General features: G+C 36.7%; 1 protein-coding gene across 1 annotated transcript; it reads left to right on the forward strand.

Annotated features, from left to right (window-relative positions):
• Window positions 1-750: 750 nt before the first annotated feature.
• LOC127525490 (carbonic anhydrase-related protein-like) lies at window positions 751-15,964 on the forward strand. The gene is made up of 9 exons (XM_051918073.1): window positions 751-1,319; window positions 2,276-2,467; window positions 3,587-3,711; window positions 4,334-4,429; window positions 7,309-7,371; window positions 7,460-7,508; window positions 8,471-8,583; window positions 10,376-10,546; window positions 15,006-15,964. Exons 1-8 carry the CDS (start codon window positions 1,247-1,249, stop codon window positions 10,508-10,510), a joined length of 846 nt encoding a protein of 281 aa, XP_051774033.1. The 5' UTR covers window positions 751-1,246; the 3' UTR covers window positions 10,511-10,546; window positions 15,006-15,964.
• Window positions 15,965-22,978: the final 7,014 nt, after the last annotated feature.

Here is a 22,978-nt window from a genome sequence, read left to right on the forward strand (position 1 = left end):
TCAAACCACCCACACCATCTGATACACTGATGAAATGCTTATGTTTTGATGTATGCGAATGCAAATTTCCTGATATACCTGATCAAATATAGATTTAATATAGAGGATGCTGATGTCACGTGACAACCCTGTTCTAGTCCCTGAGCTTTGGGGAGTAAAATGACCTACTTATAATTAATTAGGTAGTGATTGCACTTTTGTGTAATGTGCTGCCTTTAATTTTAGAAAATTAGGGTCAAAGTATTTTCTTAGTATAGAATTCAAGGCAATGCACCAAAGTGTTCACCTCCTCCAGTTGTTACATTTTTTATCTGGGTCAATAAGTGGATTTAGGAGACTTTCACACATCAATCCAGTTCAAATTGTTCTTGATGGCAGTTGTCCAGCTGATAAAATATCGAAGCATTGTTAAACTAAAAAGAGTGATATGATTTGACTGTGCTGACAAACAACAAGGTCACATGTAAACTTCTGATTAAAGTTGGTAGAAATATTATTCATCATTTTGTTTCGCTGGCGACCAGGAAATAACATGCCAGAATAACACAACCATGAGCCAGGGGAAAGCACTGTATGGGCCCCTCTCATCTTTACCTTGAAAACACTATCAGTAATGTGCCGAGAAAACAATAACAGACCTTCCCTCTCTTCAGTCTCTCTTATTTCACCCTCCTCCTGGTGGGTGTTTTTTTAACCACACCCATTTCCTCCATTGTGGGAGGAACTCTCCAAGAGCAACATCACTCCTGCATTCCTGCCTGTGTGCACTGTGCTTCCCGTGGCCTGACTGTAAACCAGGCTAGACTGCTGAGCTGTTTCTATGGTGCTACATCAGAGGCTTAAGAGTCACTGCACGCAGCCAATCAGATGACTTGTGGGGGGAACCGTGTGGGCTGTAGTAGCTAACAGAGTGAGTTTGTGAACTTACTTTTGGTGTGCTCTGAAGTTGAAACAGGGAGGACAACTTTCCTGGAAGAGAACAGGAGAAGAAAATTCATCATTTTCAATGGAATGACAAGTTTCTGTTGGTCTCACTGTTGACGACATTGTGTCTTTAAAGCCACTGAGTTCAATCACTCCCACTTGTATTGTTATAGACCACTTTCTTCATGTTTTATGAGTGGGCAGTGAGCAAACAACGAGGAAGACTTCACCCTGAAAACCGGACCAGAAAGAACTAGTTTTTGGCATCTGCTCAGGACAGAACACAAGTTGTTCTGAAAGCCATAGAGGAAATTCAGTTGCCATGGCAGATAATGTTATTGAGGAGGCCGATAACTACCCTGGCAAGGATGAGCTGGAATGGGGCTATGAAGAAGGTAAGGACTCAATGCGAGAATCACTGCTAATTCTTCTCTTTGTGAAATATGAAACTTTATTGTCACACCCATGATAAACAAGCTCTTCTCAATTTGCCTGAATGAACAATATATATATGAATTTATGCAGTTTTTACACTGCAGAGTCTTTAAATACACAGACAAAATTAGACAGTTGTGATCTGTCCCTTTTTTTAACAATGCTGCATAGTCACTTAATTCATAACCAATTCAGATCTTTTTTTTTTTTTAACAGTGAATCAGCGCAATTTTTTTTTTTTACTTATAAGGTATTTTTTATTAAATAAGTGCCTGAATAAAAATATTTAAAACATAATTGCATAATTAATGTTCATTATGTGAAAATAGCAGAGGAAAAAATACATTTAAACTGCATTCACACCAAGACTTTTCTTTTTGTGTGAAGAGTCATTTTTCTGAGCTTCAAGCTGTACTATTTCTAGTAGTGTTAGTCTACAATGAAAAGCATTCTTTACTTCTCTAGTGCAATTTTAGATAATAAAGAAAACGTATAGTGAAGCGTAAAAGAAGAGCGGAGTGAGTAATACATATACACAGGGTGAGATAAAAAGCAGCAGAGGAAAAAAATGAGCACATCCTGTATCCCCCTGTGTCTGCTATTCCTGTTGGACCCCTCAGTAATGACTTTGAGGCACTGGAGCTTTAGCAGCCCTTATTTAGTTTCAACATTGGGACATAAAAATGGACCACTGTTTGTATTATCTGTGGCAACACCAAATATTTCATAGCTACATACAAAGTTTGATTCGAGGTTGAGCAGCAGGCTGTGGGTCTGGGTCATGAACAAGGACAGTGTTATCATACACTCAAAACAAGATAAGTATTCTTTAATAAAAGCATTAAAACAAAATGTTATCTCCATTTAAGGGTTGATTGATTGAATCAACTTTTTTGTCTTTTGTGAATGAATCCAGGTGTTGAATGGGGTCTTCTGTTTCCTGAGGCAAATGGAGAGTACCAGTCCCCCATAAACCTTAACTCTAGGGAGGCCCGCTATGACCCGCGGCTGCTGGAGGTGGGGCTTAACCCCAACTATGTAGTTTGCAGAGACTGTGAAGTCATTAACGATGGTCACACTGTGAGAATCATGCTTAAGTCCAAATCAGGTATAACATGCTGAAAGTTATCTCTGTTTTTGAAAATAAATATTTTGCCATTATTTTCTCACTTTCATGTCATTCACAACTCTATCATAATTTTTTCATTGGAACACCAAAAAAGTTGACAGTTGACAACAACTTTCAAGTCCCAAAAAGGACACGGTTAGTTCCTGTCCTTGATTCTGATTGGTCAATAGCTGTGTTTTATTCACGATAAAACACGGCTATGACCGCTTCACCCAACGGTTCTGTGTATCACTACACAACACCCTTAGCAACCACTCCTAGCAACGTAAACTGTATGTTGTCAATTGATGTTGTTCATTAAAGCTTACTGTATTATGTAGAAGAGTACTGTGAGAAAGAGATCGAGTGAGCGAGTTTATTACCTGCATTCAGATTTAGCATTTTCCTTCAGGTCAGTCATATGTTCATAATAAAAAATCTGTTTAAATGTCAGATGTATTATCTTGTCGTTTTCCCGTGACTTACAGCGCTAGTTACAGCATTTGTCAGTTGCGTCTTGTTCCGTGTTCACAACAATTCAGTCTTTTCAATATAAAAGTCTTTGCTACTGACTGACATATTCATAAAGACAGTCTTTGCCGCCATCTAATGGCGTAATAATGTAACTTCTTTTGCTGTTTACGGTCAGAGACTATTTTTTCAGGCGAAAGGAAGGCTTTTAGTAAGAGTTTACTTCATGAAAGTTGCATTGTTACATATTTTTGGCTTTAATGTCTGTATTGTGTGGTAACCGTTTCTCTCGTACCTTATTGCTTACTTATATGCTAGCAACTTCTCAATTCTGTAATCGTATTATAGTATTTTTCACAAACAAGTTCTTCCAATTAAAAAATGCCAAATATCGGCTGATATATCTGCCTGGATTTATTGATATATCAGTAGACAATATTATATTATATTTGGAACATGAGAGTGAGTTAATAATGATAGAACTTTCATTTGGGGATAACCCTTTGACAAAGTCCACAAATAATCATAAGATGTTTTGCTTTTCTTGGTCATTGAGAGGTTAAAAGACATAAATCTGATGTCTGTAAGAAATCTGTATTGTTTATCAAATCATCTCTTCTCTTCCCTTTCCTGTGAATGCTGTCTCAGTTGTGACTGGGGGTCCTCTCCCCAGTGACCATGAGTATGAATTGAGCGAGGTGCGCTTCCACTGGGGAAAAGAGAACCAGAGGGGTTCTGAACACACTGTCAACTTCAAGGCTTTTCCTATGGAGGTTAGTGTCACTCCGCCAGTTCTGTCCATATCGAGCGTTTGCTCTTGTTGAGTCACTCGTCCTTCCTGATGTCTAAATCGAGTCTGTTTCACACCGCACACATAGACAGCACATATTTATACTTAGGAATCCATATTAACAGGTCACAGTTTCACACTGCATAAGCAATGCATCAGAAACAGCAAACAACACGTTGAAAACAACCTCACTGTCTGATATGCATGTTTACGAACTTACAAGGAACAGTACAAGGAAGGATGCCTTTTTTAGCTACAAATCAAATTATGAACGATCTCAATTCATGTCAAAAACAACAATACCACTTGCTCCAATGAAGGATTTATCATCAAGTGATCTATACAACCTGTCTCTGACACCTGCTCTCAAACTCATGGTCTTCTGTACACAAGGAGAAAGATAAGAGCCTGTTCTCAATGTGTCACCATGTTTGTCAACCTGTTACCATGTTGCAGTTCCTCAAGCTGTTGGCACAATTGCAAGTCAAACCAGTCTTTTAACAGGACACAGAACTGGCATAAAAGTATCATCACCTTCATAATTTTGTATATGTAGAGTTCAGTTTATTGCAGATCCCTCAAGCAGTAATAAATATCTCTCACAGCTTCATCTAATCCACTGGAACGCTACATTATTCAACAGCGTGGAGGAGGCCATGGGCAAGAACAAAGGCATTCTCATCATCGCCTTATTTGTGCAGGTATCTTGGAGGTCATGACAGATACAAAAATACCCAATCATGTTGGGTAAATAAACATGGTATTACTAGTGTAAATATAGAAAGCCTTTCAAAAGACAAAGTCAGATTGGTAACACTTTAGAATACTGTTTCTTACTTACTGCATAACTAATAAGGAATTACTGAAGAACTAATAGGTAATTCTTCATTAACACTTAAGTCACTACTGTTAACTACTAAGGAAGATGTGTTAACTAATCAGTATGTAATAAAATTTTCTGATTTTGTCAAGTAACAGTTAGCTAATCAATAACTAATGAATTCTGTCATACCTCCTGTAGAACTACTATTAATTATCTACTAATTAAGGTTAACTATGAAGTAACTACTAATGAACAGTCAAACACAATTATATTTGTTGTGGCCCTTTCTTATTTACTAATGTTATCAGTAGTAGTATTATGAAAATGCAATATTAATAAATACAATACATTTTATAGAGTTTTTTGCCTGTGTGGTAAATAATTGTTTTGTGAGTGTGTTCTGTAAGAAATCAACTTCGGAAAGGAACCCTGCCCCCACTCTAAATGCCTTGCCATAGCCAACTTACCTCAGATTAATTTTTATATTTCATATACAGTACTGTAAGTGTGTCTGTTTTCCTCAGCATATCACATTACCATTGACTAAATTCCAGTATGTACGGCAATGACTGAGGGAAAGTGAAAATACAGGGAACCCATTAGTAATTAATAAAGAATTATTAGACAATTCTGCAGGAATTAGCCTAATTAGAACCTAAAATAATATTCCAAAGTGAAAATATATGGGAACCCATTAGTAATTCATAAAGAATTATTAGATAATTCTGCAGTAATTACTTAGAACTTGAAACAGTATTCTAAAGTGAGAATACAGGGAACTCATTAGTAATTAATAAAGAATTATTAGATAATTCTGCTGGAATTAGCCTACTTAGAACCTGTAATAGTATTCCAAAGTGAAAATACAGGGAACCCATTAGCATTTCATAAAGAATTATTAGATAATTCTGCAGTAATTACTTAGAACCTGAAACAATATTCTAAAGTGAAGATTTAAGCAACCCATTAGTAATTAATAAATAATTACCACATAATTCTGACTCAAATATATATATTGGTCAATAACAACACGAAAACTACAAACCCGATTCCAAAAAAGTTGGGACTCTGTACAAATTGTGAATAAAAAAGGAATGCAATAATTTACAAATCTCATAAACTTATATTTTATTCACAATAGAATATAGATAACATATCAAATGTTGAAAGTGAGACATTTTGAAATGTCATGCCAAATATTGGCTCATTTTGGATTCATGAGAGCTACACATTCCAAAAAAGTTGGGACAGGTAGCAATAAGAGGCCGGAAAAGTTAAATGTACATATAAGGAACAGCTGGAGAACCAATTTGCAACTTATTAGGTCAATTGGCAACATGATTTGGTATAAAAAGAGCCTCTCAGAGTGGCAGTGACTCTCAGAAGTCAAGATGGGCAGTGTGTGGCATGGGCAGCTTACACATCTGGAAAGGCACCATCAATGCTGAAAGGTATATCCAAGTTCTAGAACAACATATGCTCCCATCCAGACGTCGTCTCTTTCAGGGAAGACCTTGCATTTTCCAACATGACAATGCCAGACCACATATTGCATCAATTACAACATCATGGCTGCGTAGAAGAAGGATCCGGGTACTGAAATGGCCAGCCTGCAGTCCAGAAACATTTGGCGCATCATAAAGAGGAAGATGCGACAAAGAAGACCTAAGACAGTTGAGCAACTAGAAGCCTGTATTAGACAAGAATGGGACAACATTCCTATTCCTAAACTTGAGCAACTTGTCTCCTCAGTCCCCAGACGTTTGCAGACTGTTATAAAAAGAAGAGGGGATGCCACACAGTGGTAAACATGGCCTTGTCCCAACTTTTTTGAGATGTGTTAATGCCATGAAATTTAAAATCAACTTATTTTTCCCTTAAAATTATACATTTTCTCAGTTTAAACATTTGATATGTCATCTATGTTGTATTCTGAATAAAATATTGAAATTTGAAACTTCCACATCATTGCATTCACAATTTGTACAGTGTCCCAAATTTTTTGGAATCGGGTTTGTACCAAACACTGAAAAAATAACCCAAAAATGACTCAACAGCATCATCCCAGTGTTTGGGTAAATAAATAAATAAATAAATAAATAAATGAATAAAACATTTTATATCTGTGTTAAGTTAGATAGTTATGACAAGGCAGTGGGGGTGGGGTTCCTTTCCGAAGCTGATTTCTTACAGAACGTGCGCACAAAGTAGCTAATCACCATACAGGCAAAAACTTCTGAACAATTTGTTGTAATGAATCTTTTTGGGAGTGCAGTACAGTATGCAGCATATAAATGCATATTATTATTAGTATGGAAATTAAATAAGTGGTGGACTGTAACAAAGTAGTTGTAATTTTACTCAAGTAATTTTTAATTGAATCATGAAATGAATAATTTTCTGTTCATTAGTAGTTACTTCATAGTTATATTTCTTGAACATTAATTAGTAGATAATTAATAGTAGTTCTTCAGGAGGTATGACAGAATTCATTAGTTATTGATTAGCTAACTGTTACTTAACATAATCATAAAATTCTATTACATACTGATTAGTTAACACATCTTCCTTAGTAGTTAACAGTAGTGACTTAAGAGTTAATGAAGAATTACCTATTAGTTCTTCAGTAATTCCTTATTAGTTATGCAGTAAGTAAGAAACAGTATTCTAAAGTGTTACCGTCAGATTTAGATGTCTCTGGTCTTCTTGCAGTATATTATGCTCAGCTGACACTGGTGCTCTAATTTGTTAATGCAGGTTGGAAAGGAACATCTTGGGCTGAAGGCCATCACAGATGTCCTGCAGGACCTGCAGTATAAGGTGAGCAGAAGAGCTGCCTCACTAGAGACTATAGCAAAAATTATGACACGTACGCTTGTGACCTAAAATACCTTTTTTGTGTGTGCAGGGAAAGACAAAAATAATTCCATGTTTTAACCCCAACACATTACTGCCTGGTAAATGAGTCATACTGATATTTTTATCTTTTTTGTATGTTTTGATATTTGATCTTTTTTCTGACTACATCATGATATCCTAGTTAAAGGGTTAATTCACCCAAAAATGAAATTTCTGTCATTAATTACTCACCTTCATGTTGTTTCACACCCGTAAGACCTTCGTTCATCTTCGGAGCACAGCAAGACAATTAACACGTTCAATGCCCAGAAAGCTACTAAAGACGTATATAAAACAGTTCATGTGACTACAGTGGTTCAACCTTAATGTTATGAAGCGACGAGAATACTTTTTGTGTGGCAAAACGAATAACGACTTTATTCAACAACATCTAGTGATGGCCGATTTCAACACACTGCTTCATGAAGCTTTGAAGCTTAACAAATCATTTGTTTCGAATCAGTGGCTCGAAGCATGTATCAAACTGCCAAAGTCACGCCCCCCAGTGGTGAACCTTTGAAATTTCGAAACACTTATGATGTAACAAAGCCTCGTTTACTGAAATCACTTGACTCTGGCAGTTTGATACACGCTCCAAACCACTGACTCGAAACAAAAGATTCGTAAAGCTTCGAAGCTTCATGAAGCAGAAATCTCCCATCACTAGATATTGTTGAAAAGTCGTTATTTGTTTTTTTGCTGCACAAAAAGTATTCTCGTCACTTCATAACATTAAGGTTGAACCACCGTAGTCACATGAACTGATTTAAATGTGTCTTTAGTAACTTTATGGGTGTTTAAAGTGTTAATTGTCTTGCTGGCAATGCAGGCCTCACTGAACCATCGGATTTTATCAAAAATATCTTAATTTGTGTTCCGAAGATGAACGAAGGTCTTACAGGTTTGGAACGACACGAGGGTGAGTAATTAATCACAGAATTTTCATTTTTGGGTGAACTAACCCTTTAAAGGTTATCAATATTGTATCTGAATGCTTCCGTTGGTTTGTGTACCTCCTCAGATCCTCTCTTAAGAGATTACTGGGTGTATGAGGGCTCTTTAACCACACCGCCGTGTAGTGAGAACGTCATCTGGATTCTTTACCGTTACCCCCTTACCATCTCTCAGATGCAGGTAACACCTTTACACCTTTTATTAAATATTATTATTACTCAGATATGCATGATAAATCTCTAATAAACTGTCAATCCCATTCATTTGGTGGCTATATATATTTTTTTTTTCAATCATGGCAACTCTTGGAATAGTTTTAGCAGGTTATTGAATATGGCAATGTTTATGTATTTGGGCTTGGTGGACTAGATCTGCTACGTTTCTGCTGCTGTTGATTATTACTGCTGCAGAGTAAGTATGGACTTGCTACTGCTAATAGATATGCTGCATAAATAGACATACATAAATCCTGTAGCAGATCTAGGCAGGTGGAGCTGGGGGAGGAGGATGATTCAGAGGAACTCGCTGCAGGACTACCTTACAGAATGAACCAGACTATTTAAATGTTCCAACATGCTGATTTGGAGTTCAAGAAGCATTTCAAGAAACATCATTATCAGTAATGAAAACAGTTGTGCTGCTTAATTTTTTTTAATATAACCATAGCACAAATAGAACAGCATTTGGTTAAAAAAAAAATCTTTTGTAACATTATAAATGCCTTCTTTACTGCCACTTTTGATCAATTAAATGTGTCTTTGCTGAATAAAAATATTAATTTCTAAATCCTACAAACCCCCAAACTTTTTAAGAGTAGTGTATCATATATAGAGCACTTATTCATGTGAATAGACAAAAGGGGAAATCAGAAACCGACTTTGACATGACTTAAACTAACTGGGGTTTACCACAGTAATTTACATCATAGGGTGAAGGACAATTTAGGCTGTTTGTTTGCAACTTAGATTATCTTTGATCTCATTGACTGGCAGAACAGGGTCTTTCAAGTAAAGACCAGTCATATATTGAGTATGATGCAAAGATAAAACATGAAAATGGGTCAGGGTCTTGTCCGTGTTTGACGACTATAATAACTTTTTTAAATTATAAATTGTTTCCTTCTTGGATTAAGTTCAAATGCATTATCCCCATTTTGTACGTGTACATGGTACTAATATGACCCTGCTAATGTTATGACTTCGATAACAGCAATAATGAGAAAGAATAGAAAAGATACGAAAATACTCATTTCCTCATGTTTCTAAAAAAGCTCACACCCAGGGTCCAAATTCAACACTAACACCAAATGTGAGCAAAAAGTGACACTGTTGAGTAAAAGGAATGGAGTTATTGACCAGTTGGCTGGTAATTCTGAATGGAAGCATAAAACATCTACATTTAAACTGAATTGTAAGAAGCATAGTCTGACTCTTGCTGATGCTAGAGATGTGTTTATTTCAAATCAAACCATGTGGACACAGATGTGCAGTAATTCCTTACTAATAAACTAAAATTTAAGGAACAATATCATGATTGTTTTCAATATCAACACGCGTGTTGATATTGTACACCTATCATTATGAGGACATTCCATAATGATTTTTATACTGAGCTAATGACATTTTCTATCATCTAACCCTACCCCAAAACATAGCCTCACAGAAAATTTTCTATATTTTTACATTTTAATACAAAATGGTTTATTTAGTGATTTGAATTATGAGGATGTCAGCACATCCTCATGATATAGGGGGCAGGGCCTGAAACCTGAATACACACCACAATATAAGGACTTTGTGTCCTCATTATGTTGGTCAAACCAATACACACACACTCACACACACACACACACAATGCTGGTCCTCTTTTCAATGATTGCTTTTGCTCCTCTTTTGAAAGTTGCTTTGGGTAAATGCATCTGCTAAATGGATAAGTATAAATGTGAACTAATTTAAACTCTTTTTCTGCCCAGATTGAGGAGTTTCGTCGTCTTAGGTCCCACATTAAAGGAGCAGAGCTTCTAGAAGGCAATGACGGGATGCTGGGGGACAACTTCAGACCCACCCAGCCCCTGAGCGACAGGGTGGTCAGGGCAGCCTTCCAGTAAAACCCCCACAGCAGGATCCATTTTAATCTGCCATGGGTAAATTTACAGGAGATTGTATTCTGTTCTTTGTTTATTCAAGCGGAGCACCCTCATTTGAGCATAATGCAATGGCTTACGTATGGCTTTGGCTGCTCTTTGTAAAGCAGGAGTTAAGATTAGGCTTCTCACATTAGCTGATTAAATGTCTCATTGTCTGGGTTGTGGCAAGAGCCCACCTGGATTTTAGTGCAAAATTGTTAGCACTTCCAAAATGATAGAAAATGGAAGATTCATCTCCATATGACCATAATTCTGACCAATAACTGTACAAAAGCCCCTGCTTAGTGTGCAGTAGCTTAATGGAAATAGGCCAAGTTCTCTTAGTAGTATTAGCATCACTATACAAAAGAGTGCTGCCAGGGTTAGAGCAATAGAGTAACCCAATTCCTTCTGATCTAGGACTAGCTGCAGCATTGTGTATAGATCTGTCTATTTCTAGGGCTCTCAAGGGGACACCTGGGTCTGCCTGCATATTATTCATTTTGAAATGAGACTTTGAGCAAGATAATTTAGGCCATGATGATGCAGTGCTGCTAAAAGTGTCTGATGATGTAACCAGAGTAATCTAAAGTATTACTTTGGCGATACTGTGCTTCTATATACTACACTTTTAAGGTTTAAGTGCTTTATCATGTAACTTATATTGATAAGCAGAGAAACCCAAGGAATCTCAGGAAAGAATAGCAGGATCCTATACTTTCAGTCACTTTCATTCAAGTTTTCTCTTTAATTTGTTTGGGATGATGATGAAAAAAGGCCCCCCTTTTATAATTGGAAATGCCCCCCCTCCTCTACATTTTTGACATATTAGACATACAAACAAGAGTGAATGTGTGCATATTTTTAAATAAAATATTATTTGCAAACAGTTTAAATGGGCTACTCCCTTAAATTATTGTTATTCACCTCAGATATTATTCAAATAACCTGGAGCCATGAGCTGTAAACACACCGCAATAAACAAAACCCCTTCAAACATTGAGTAAACCTCATTTCCCACTTCTTACGTTTTATATTAAAAAAAAAAATCCAACTAGGTCAAGTATGTTGCAATCGTCTTCAAACTATGGCCATGAACTGCCAGTAAATCAGACTAAAGTCAGGATGTAAATTAGCTGAATCAGTACTAAGCAGTAATATTGATGTCAGCAGACAAATTAGGCAATTATAAGTCACTTCACTAATTGCATTTTCTCTATTAGTAGGCAAATTAGTAATGTTAAAACCGCTTTCACTTACACTACATGCTTTTTTTGGCTCACATACATATTTATATTATCACACACACACACACTTACCGTCGCTCTTACCTCTGTCTTTATTTCTCTCCCCCACCTCGCTCTACCACACACACACACACACACACACACGATGAACACACTACTTCCTCTGTGCTAAGCAACAAAGAGCACATACATGACAGGCTGATGGAGCCACAATAAGATATTGTTCAGGTGTAATGGATAGCTAATGGTCACATGACTGCCTCACAAATCAGCAATGTGTAGTCAGATTGAGAATTGAGGGTCCACACATCCTTATTTTCTTTCTGTTTCCACCAAAAAAAAAAAAACCTTAAAAGTATAAGTTAATTTTATTAAGTAAACTTAAGTTCAAATATATGTATTAAGTATAGTTTATGTAGTAAGTATATACTAATATCAATGTACTTGTCACAAACTGCACAGGGACACGAAGGCTGAGGATCTAAGTGCAGGATTTATTAAGATAATCGCAGTCGTACAGGCAAGGATCAAACACCAGCAATAACAATGTCCAAGGCAGAGATGAATCGTAAACGGGGACAGGCAATGGGTCAGGGCAGGGAGCAGACAAGGCAGAGTAATCCAGTAAACAGGCAAAGAATCAACAGGGCAGGCAGCAAACACACAATGATGATAAGCAGTCCAAGGTAATACACAAGAATACAGGAAACAAGGAAACAAGGAAACAAGCTCAGACCTGCAGTTGAAACACTACACAAAACTTCACAGAGAATGAGTGAAACACAGGGACTATATATACACAGGCACAAACAAGCTTAACAAGATAACGAGTTAACAAGGGGGCGTGGTCCAATGAGTGTCCATGGTAACAAAACAAGGGGAGCAGCCGGGAACATGAGGTGCACACACAGAGGAGGTACAGGGAACACAGACAAGGATCATGATAGTACTAGTTGTATACTTGTAAGTGTACAATTTCAATACTTGGGAATAAATTGGCCCACTTTTAATGTATAAAAGTATACTTTAAGTGTAAGAGTAGTAAACTGAGTACACAACTAGTTTACAACTAAGTTTTTTGTTTGTACTGAAACTATTGCAACTATACTACAAGTGAAATTATAGGTATACTGATATACTAGTCAAATACTTGTAGCACATTTTTTAGTTTATGAAAGTACACTTTAAAGTATACTCTCAGTAAACTGCTAATTTAGTAGTTTTATACTGCAAGTATGCTTGTAGGTTTTAAGTAAATATAACATCATACTTATAGTTTTATTTTTTGCACTTTATGTATACTACTATGTTCCTATTTAGGTATTAATTTTTTATACATGAAATATACCTTTAACTGTACTTTAACTCATTCCATTTTAAAAACATTTTATTCTAGCTTCATGCATCCTTTTTTATCAACACTTAAATGTGGGTACTTTTAATTAAAAAAGCAACATTTTGTACAAAAAGCTAAGAAAATTGCATTTTTGTCAAAAACTACATCCGGATCGGATTCATAACGATGGTTAAAACACCCCCAAAGTCTCACAGTCATTAACCATCACATTTCATTCGGTAACGTTAGGCAGTTTTGAACTTATGCTGTTTAATGTTTGATGATCACATTATTTTATTATTTGTGCAAGGAATCTTCTATCACTTGTTTCTGCTTCTTATTCACCTGTGTTTTGATCCGGAGATTCTGTACTATTTCAGAATATGTGTAATAGTGCCCCCTACCGTATAACAGTGAAAACATAGATAGCCGTAACATCAAAGACTCTGGAAAAACACAAGACGCGTCACTCGTATTATTATGAATGGGAGAAAGTGCAACGCGCAATATGGCGGAATAAGTCCCGCCTTCTAAATAAGAGCCAATCGCCAATTAGTAAAGTCATCGCGTCACTGCAGCGGCCGTTAGAAGCTCCGGTTCCTATAGAAACAATCAGAAGCACGCCTCCGAAATGCTTTTAGGACTGCGCATGCACATTAGCTTGATCCAGGTTGGAAAATACCGTTTTTTTGTCATGATTCAACAAAATTTATGAGACAGTTGTTGTCAGATTTCATTGATGATTTCAAATATGAAATTTAATCGAAAGCTTGGCAAACAGCTTTGGAGAATTTGATGTTTCCCCATTCAAAGAGATAGGAGCTGCACTTGCATGCCCGAGAGGCGTTTTAAAGATGGTCGCCGAGTGAAATGACTTGTCTTAAAGGGACTTTGGGAACATTCAGTCAATGGTGGGGAAAGAGCAAAGTAGATTTTAAGTAAATTCCTATGTACACTACCAGTGGACTAGCCTACACAAAAATTCAGATATTAGCAACCTATTGGTTTTCTTTATAAATCAATATTTTCAAACAATGTAAGTTTATAAAACAGTACGTAAATGTGAAAAAAGTATTTGATTAATCTGTCAAAAGATTGAGTACAAGTATCAGCCAAATATACAGACATTTATGTCAGTACAAGTCAAGTATTCTTAAGTGCAAGTGTAAGTTTATTTCTGATAGAAACATAAAGTATGTTTCTGAGAAGTACATAAGAAGTAGACTAAAAGTATAATAATAGCACACTTGAATAAACTTTTTTTTTTTTTTTTTCGTAAGGAAGGTCTCAGTCTGAATGTAACGTTATAGACCTCAGAAAAAAATATATTTCCCAAACATGTTAGTCATAAAGAGACAACATTACACTAAGATACATTTCATGTCTATAGGCTAAATTATATGCTTATGAGTAAGGGCTTTCAATATAGTCTCAGTAGTGATGAAACGAAATGAAAATTCTTGGCTAAAAAGTAAAATTCTGAACACATTTAGCCAAATCTACTGAATCCTAGCAACATTTATTTGTGCATGAAATATACTGCACATATTGCACAATGTTTGTGTATTTGTGCATTCTTTCGGTGACTTGTTCCGTGCACGTGTGGGAGTATTTGGTACTGGTTTTACTCAAGTGTCTCATGAACTGTAAAAGCAAACTCTCCGGCAGGACATCATTATAAGACAGTGTTAAAAAAATACCCATGTCAGTCGTTACACTCTGCATAGGACCCTTGAAATAGTACTGTCTGTCGTGAGGTTCAGACCACAAACCACAGCAAAAGCAGAAGATAAAAGCTTAGTTATATATATATTATTCTATAATATTATATATATATTTTTATTATACTACTTCAATGCATGTAGTTTGATCTCAACCCTTTTTTATCTTTCAGAAATTAGATATGATGAAGAAATAGAGATGAGGGCTCTACAACATCCTGGCTAAAGTGAAACTTCATCACTTCCTGTATATGTGCATGGGCATCATTTTGTAGCTGCATGTTCTGAGTATGGCCCTGATGTGTGCAGAAACTGCTTTTACCTTTCATCTGAAACAAAATTATACTGGATTTTATGTAAACAAGAGGAAGTGAGTAATTATGAAGAGACACTTGGTGATGAGGTTGTATAAGCAAGAGTGAAGGAGCATACTAACGCTTGATGAATATTGTTAGAATACTGCAGTTTAACAATATGTTTATGTGTAATCCTATAAATGTGGCTTTATAGGAAGATCATAATATACATGACTGATACATGACCCATTCCATATAGTTTTATATTTGATTATTTCTGATATTTGACATGAACAGGAGGTAGAAGGTATTTATGACTGTACATTGAAGGCTTTTAAATACTAAGATTGAAATAAATTTATGCTGTTGAATGAACTGATTAAAGACACAAAGATTGATTTCATGGGTGCATTTTTTGTCTTTACCTGCTGATGAATGAACAGAATATGAGCCTCTGTTTTGTTTTGTTTTTTTCATTATCTTGCTTTATACATCTTTATAAGCAATGTGGTCATCTCTAGTCCTGCAAAAAAGGAAACATGATTCATTGACAGATATGTCTGTCTGTACTATTTCTGAAACCTGATAAGACAGACTCTTCTCTTCTAGTGAGAAACCACATTCAGGTGAAGAGTATTGCTTTTGCACCTTGAAAAATCCCTTGTCATCATAATGATTGTCATGTAAGGAGTAAGGATACTGACATTTACAGTAGAAAATATAGTGTCATTTCAAATAGATTCTCACTGTAATTTTTCACTGGATATTTGGGGGGCAGTATGTCATTATGTACTTATTTGTTCATATGTATTTCAAATAAAGTTAAATTTAATGCATTTTATATTGCATGTGATTTTAATAAAAGGTCATGTGTCACACTGTATATTTCTATCCACCTTATACCTACACCCCATGACGCTTTGCAAGAATTATGGGTGTAACTTCCATTAGCTGTAAACAGTCAGTGAAAGGCTCGCTCTATGAACGCAATAATACGGTTTTTTTTTAAAAACTGGGTACAATGAGATGACATTATTCTACTCAACCTTCAACCAACGAACATTAAAAGGACATTTAAAAGTGTAAAAGCATCAACAAGGTACTTTCAACAGGCCATGAAAAAGCACAGTTCTTTCCACAGCAATAACGGACGGGTTAAATATAACTATAGTGATATATATCTGTATTATGTAATATACGTTGCCTTAATAAAAAATGTTCATGAACTTCTGAAAATAAAACATGAAAGAAAAATTGACAGCTCATTCAGTCAAACGTACAAATACGCTTTATTTGTAGGGCAACCTTATGATTTAAAACGATTAATTTCAGTCTTTTTAAATGGAAGTTCCCCAAACCGGAAGTGCAACCCATAATTCGAAACGCAGTAGGCTAGTCAGGAATAAGGTGGATAGAGTGGTGCAGGGATGACGTCAGTACCTGGAAGGATAATTTGCCAGTGGTTCCTTCGAGATTTTCCTATGGGCTTTTATGGGGTTTTTCAAATTATGAGGAAAATAAAGCCTGTGGTAAACATAACTTGACAATACTTTGACATTTTTCTCTACAACGTAAACTGCACACACTCACACCCCAAACGGTCTTATCTAGTAACTTAAAAATAAACATAACTGCTTCAAAATTTGCATTTTTGGTGTAGGTGTAGGCAGTTTATGTTGTAGATTAACACGTCAAAGTATCATTATGTTATGTTTAGCACAGACCTTATTTTACACATAAATTGAAAAACCCCATTATAAAAATCCATTGGAAAATCTCAAGGGAACCAGTAGCGAATTATTATTCCAGGTTTTGATGTCATCCCTGCACCACTCTATAGAATCATAGTATTTATTAATATTTTTTTTTATTTTAGCTTTTATTTTTATATTTGTATATCTGTTTTCAATTTAATTTTAGCTTAAGTTTGAATACATTTTATTTTTTGGTATTTTACTTAATCTTAAACTTACAGTTAGTTGCCAAGGTAACATTTCTAATTTTCGTTTTTTTTTTATTTTTTTATCTAATATATAGGCCTGTTTTATTTCAGCTTTATTTCAATCAAGTAAAAAAGAGTTTTAGTTAACAATACCACCTCTGATGTGTCTGCAGTGTTGCCATTGGGCTACTTTGACACTGTTGTCGTGGGTTTGTTTTTTTAGTCACTTGTCCCTGACACTCTGGTTTCATAAATCATTCAAATTACTAAGCACTTAAAGGGATAGTTCACCCAAAAATGAAAATTCTGTCATCATTTACTCACCCTCAAATTTTTCCAAACCTGTATGAATTTCTTTGAACACAAAAGAATATATTTTGAAGAATGCCAGTAACCAAACAGTTCGGCCCCACTGACTTCCATAGTATTTTTTCCCATACTGTGGAAGTCAATGGGGCCCATCAAATGTTTGGTTACCGACATACAACCCGAATTCTGAAAATGTTGGATTTGAATAAAATGAAAAACTAAAAGACTTTCAAGTCACATGAGCAAATATTTTCTATTATGTTATCTATGTTCTATTTTCACAATAGAACATAGATAACATAACAAATGTTTAAAAGGAGAAATTTTACACTTTTATCCACTAAATGAGCTCATTTCAAATTTGATGCCTGCTACAGGTCTCAAAAAAGTTGGCACAGGGGTAACAAACGGCTGAAAAAGCAAGAAATTTTGAAAAGATTCAGCTGGGAGAACATCTAACAACTAATTAAGTTAATTGATATCAGGTCTGTAACATGATTAGCTATAAAAGGGATGACTTAGAGAGGCAGAGTCTCTCAAAAGTAAAGATGGGCAGAAGCTCTTGAATCTGTGAAAGAGTGCGTAAAAAGATTGTGGAATACTTTAAAAACAATGTTCCTCAATGTCAAATTACAAAGGCTTTGCAAATCTCATCATCTACAGTGCATAACATCATAAAACGATTCAGAGAAACTGGAGAAATCTCTGTGCGTAAGGGACAAGGCCAAAGACCTTTATTGGATGCCCGTGGTCTTCGGGCCCTCAGACGACACTGCATCACTCATCAGCATGATTGTGTCAATGACATTACTAAATGGGCCCAGGAATACTTCCAGAAACCACTGTCAGTAAACACAATCCGCCGTGCCATCTGCAGATGCCAACTAATGCTCTATCATGCAAAAAGGAAGCCATATGTGAACATGGTCTAGAAGCGCTGTCGTGTCCTGTGGGCCAAGGCTCATTTAAAATGGACTGTTTCAAAGTGTTAAAGTGTTCTGTGATCAGACAAGTCCAAATTTGACATTCTTGTTGGAAATCACGGACACCATGTCCTCTGGGCGGGAGACCTTCCAGTGTATTTATCAACGTTCAGTTCAAAAACCAGCATCTCTTATGGTATGGGGGTGCATAAGTGCATACGGTATGGGCAGCTTGCATGTTTTGGAAGGCACTATAAATGCTGAAAGGTATATAAAGGTTTTAGAGCAACATATGCTCCCCTCCAGATGACGTCTATTTCAGGGAAGGCCTTGTGTATTTCATCAGGACAATGCAAAACCACATACTGCAGCTATTTCAACAGCATGGCTTCATTGTAGAAGAGTCTGGGTGCTGAATTGGCCTGCCTGCAGTCCAGCAGATCTTTCAACTATAGAGAAAAATACGTCAAAGATGACCACAAACTCATCAGCAGCTGGAAACCTATATCAAGCAAGAATGGGATCAAATTCCAACACCAAAACTCTAGAAACTCATAATAACCTCGATGCCCAGCTGTCTTCAAACTGTTTTGAAAAGAAAAGGAGATGCTACACCATGGTAAACATGCCCCCATCTCAACTGAACTTTCACTGTTTTTAGCTTCACTTAAACCATCCTTGTTTACATTACTTAAGAAAACTCATGTAAAATTTAGGGATTAAAGTGTTTTTTAATGTGTTTTCAGTAAAGGGAAAGATGTTGTTAGTTTATGTTAGTGTTTAATGTTCAGTTATGTTGGACATTTAGATGAGTTTCTGTAATGTTTTTGAATTTTGTGGTTACCATTATGCAAAAGTATGGCACCTGTGTTTAGGCTGTGAGCAGCCTAAAACTGTTTTTATTTTTTTTATTTTTTATATTTTATTTTTTTATTTTTTTGAGTGCATTTTGTAGAGTAAATAGTTAATTTAATAAGGTAAATTAAGTCAATAAATGTGTTCACCTTACATAATAAACATAACATTATTAAGTAAACTGCACATATAAATATTATGTGACAGTGACAAATTCAAGTGATTTGTATTTACTCAAAGAAATTTTGTCAGCTTTACTTGAATTTCTTTTCTTCATACAACTAAACTGTGTACAATTTGTACAAATTACTCAATATAGTTGCATGCAGGGATGGGCAGTATTTATGATACATGTATTTCAAATATAAAATTGTATTTTGTAATTTGTATTTGATAGGGTTGATGGAAATGGCTTTGTATTTTGTATCAAAATACTTCAGTGTTTTGTATTTTTGTAGTTTTAAAATACTGTAAAATACTTTGTAAGAAGTCTACATGATGACATAATAAAAATGCGGCCTCTGATTGGTGCCTACTCAGTAGTTTGCCCAGACTTGTTGAGATTGTAACAGAAAGTTGATCCATATGGAAGAAGGTGGTCAAGGTAAGAAACATGCAGGCTGCCATTTTTTGCATAAATTGCTATAATTTTTAACATTTCATGTTAAGTTTTGGTGTTCGTTTTAGTAGCCTAGGCTAAATAGTATACCAATTTACATAATGTTCTTGAAAACTATTATACTGAGAAGCAGCCCCCTATATTTATGATTAACAATCAAATGATTAATTAGTTAGAAACTAGTTGCTATTAATACAGGTGCCATCAGTTGTCTTCTTATGAATGACTTGTTTGTGATTGAGTCAGTGTTGCTGATGCAAAGTAGGCCCTTCGTTACCAAACACCAAGTAACTAAATTAGGATACAATTATGACTCATTTGCAAACTGCTGAACATTAAACTGTTGGTTACTTTAAAACTAACCTTCATCTGGGCAAACACAGGGATATGTGAATATTTGATCTGTTAAAGCCACAACATGTAAATTTTCGTCGCTAGAGGTCGCTTATTCAAAACAAAGGTGTAGCTTGATGACGCCTTGATTTTGCAGAATCATGGGAGGTGTTGTCTTCACGTGTACAGCCTCAACTCTTCTGGGAAGGCTTTCCCACAAGGTTTAGGAGTGTGTTTATGGGAATTTTTGACCATTCTTCTAGAAGCGCATTTGTGAGGTCAGGCAGTGATGTTGGACGAGAAGGCCTGGCTCGCAGTCTCCGCTCTAATTCATCCCAAAGGTGTTCTATCGGGTTGAGGTCAGGACTCTGTGCACTCCAGTCAAGTTCCTCCACACCAAACTCACTCATCCATGTCTTTATGGACCTTGCTTTGTGCACTGGTGCGCAGTCATGTTGGAACAGGAAGGGGCCATCCCCAAACTGTTCCCACAAAATTAGGAGTATGAAATTGTCCAACATGTCTTGGTATGCTGAAGCATGAAGAGTTCCTTTCACTGGAACTAAGGAGCCAAGCCCAACCCCTGAAAAACAACCCCACACCATAATCCCCTCTCCACCAAACTTTACACTTGGCACAATGCAGTCAGGCAAGTACCGTTCTCCTGGCAACTGCCAAACCCAGACTCCTCCATCGGATTGGCAGACAGAGAAGCATGATTCGTCACTCCAGAGAACACGTCTCCACTGCTCTAGAGTCCAGTGGCGGCGTGATTTACACCACTGCATCCGACACTTTGCATTGCACTTGGTCATGTAAGGCTTGGATGCAGCTGCTCGGCCATGGAAACCCATTCCATGAAGCTCTCTACGCACTGTTCTTGAGCTAATCTGAAGGCCACATGAAGTTTGGAGGTCTGTAGCTATTGACTCCGCAGAAAGTTGGCTACTTCTGCGCACTGTGCGCTTCAGTATGCGCTGACACCGCTCTGTGATTTTAGGTGGCCTACCACTTCGTGGCTGAGTTGCTGTTGTTCCCAATTGCTTCCACTTTGTTATGATACCACTAACAGTTGACTGTGGAATATTTAGTAGTGAGGAAATTTCATGAATGGACTTACTGCACAGGTGGCAACGGTACCACGCTTGAATTCACTGAGCTACTGAGGGCGACCCATTCTTTCACAAATGTTTGTAGAAGCAGTCTGCATGCCTAGGTGCTTGAGTTTATACACCTGTGGCCATGGAAGTGATTGGAACACCTGAATTCAATGATTTGAAGGGGTGTCCCAGTACTTTTGGCAATATAGTGTATTTGTGTATTGAACGTTGTGTAGGAAACTTTTTCCTCGTCGAAGCAGAGACCAGGAGACGTTGGGATATCTTTTAAGCAGAAGTTACTCTTTATTGAGAAACGTGCTGTGGGTCGCTGTAGTCATCCAAGTCTAACCAAGGCAGTGTACTTGGTAGTTCATATACATTCAAGGGGGAGGGATACATAGAGTAGAGGTGGAGACAATCTAAACAAAGCATGCAAATGCAGTGCAGGAATCAGCCCATTCCCTACATTTCCCAGCCATGATCTAATCAGCATAACGGTGTCATTCAAATGCATAGGTGCTAATCCACTCAGTCTGACAGTATGGCCCATACCTTTACATTATCATAGAGACAAAGGCACAGCTGTATCTTGAGCCAAATGGTTAGGAAGTGCATGAAGACAAAAGGTTAATGTTACAGACACCTGGGCTGCCTGCCTTGATCTCCTTAAATTGTCATTATCTTTACCTCAAAATGTTAAATACAATATACTTCACCTTAATATTTCATGTGAGGTTATGTCAGGATGTAGGATCAGCAGATCTTAAACAGATTCTTAAATTTGTAATCCCACAGTCCCCCCTTTGAGAGTTCTAATAACTCTCACATAATACAAATTTAAACCTTCTTAAATCCCTTCTTTAACCTATGTTTGTTAACATAAGTCCCATCTTCCAGTCATGTAACTTGTAACAGATACAGGCACATACATCTTATTCTATGTCGTGTCCAACATTTACATAAGTGTTGTTCTTTAACTTGAGTATACTGTTGACACACATATACAATGCAGGGTGGTAATATGTTGTATGAACTACATGATGACACAGAAAACCATGTAGCATAAGCGTGGAAGTCCTAAAAGTCCATGGCGCCTGAATAGCTGTGGAGTCTGTTCCCTGTAGAGTCCATTTCCAATGCATTTCCATGTCTGTTCCAAGTTGCTCAGATATTGTTTGTCGTTGTGCAACTCCGAGTTGCTCAGATGACTCTGTCTTCATGAAGGTTGTTCATGGATATCTGAGGTGATGCTTTACACCAGGTGCTGCTTATGAGCCGTCATGGCATATACACATACCTGCAACACAAGAAAACAAAGAAACAGCAGACCAGCAGTATTCATGCATAGACTTTAGTACGTTAGATGATCGTATAGTTTTTCTGTCTAACTCTGATCATCATAAACTTCTAGTGATCGTATAGTGGTTTTGTTCCTTTTTTTTTTTTAACCTAGTCTTAATCAATTTGACACCTATAGACCAGTAAGGTGGGGATAAACTGAGAGGGGGAAACCTATGAGGAAGTCTTCACCACAGGGTTGGCCCCCGAGGCCTGTTGCACTTCGGTTCTTCCCTGGGCTCCTCACTGGTCTGTGTGTCCTATTCTCTCCCTGTAGTTAATTTGTAAACTTTACTGTGCTACATCTTCATCTTCCAATGAAACATCAGTCATAGCAGACATCATAACCCACAGAGGATGGATAAGTGAATGGAGTGTGCTGTAGCATAACATTTAAGGCTGTGAGTGTACTTAACCAGTGTACCCCAAAT

The sequence above is a fragment of the Ctenopharyngodon idella genome, chromosome 2 (genome assembly GCF_019924925.1).
Source record: "Ctenopharyngodon idella isolate HZGC_01 chromosome 2, HZGC01, whole genome shotgun sequence".
Lineage (NCBI taxonomy): Eukaryota > Metazoa > Chordata > Actinopteri > Cypriniformes > Xenocyprididae > Ctenopharyngodon > Ctenopharyngodon idella.

Excerpts from the sequence above, each read along its gene's own strand:
- LOC127525490 (XM_051918073.1), top strand. The coding sequence starts at position 1,247 with ATGGCAGATAATGTTATTGAGGAGGCCGATAACTACCCTGGCAAGGAT. Across the intron at positions 2,468-3,586 it reads CATGCTTAAGTCCAAATCAG|TTGTGACTGGGGGTCCTCTC; the intron begins GTATAACATGCT and ends ATGCTGTCTCAG. Across the intron at positions 3,712-4,333 it reads TCAAGGCTTTTCCTATGGAG|CTTCATCTAATCCACTGGAA; the intron begins GTTAGTGTCACT and ends TATCTCTCACAG.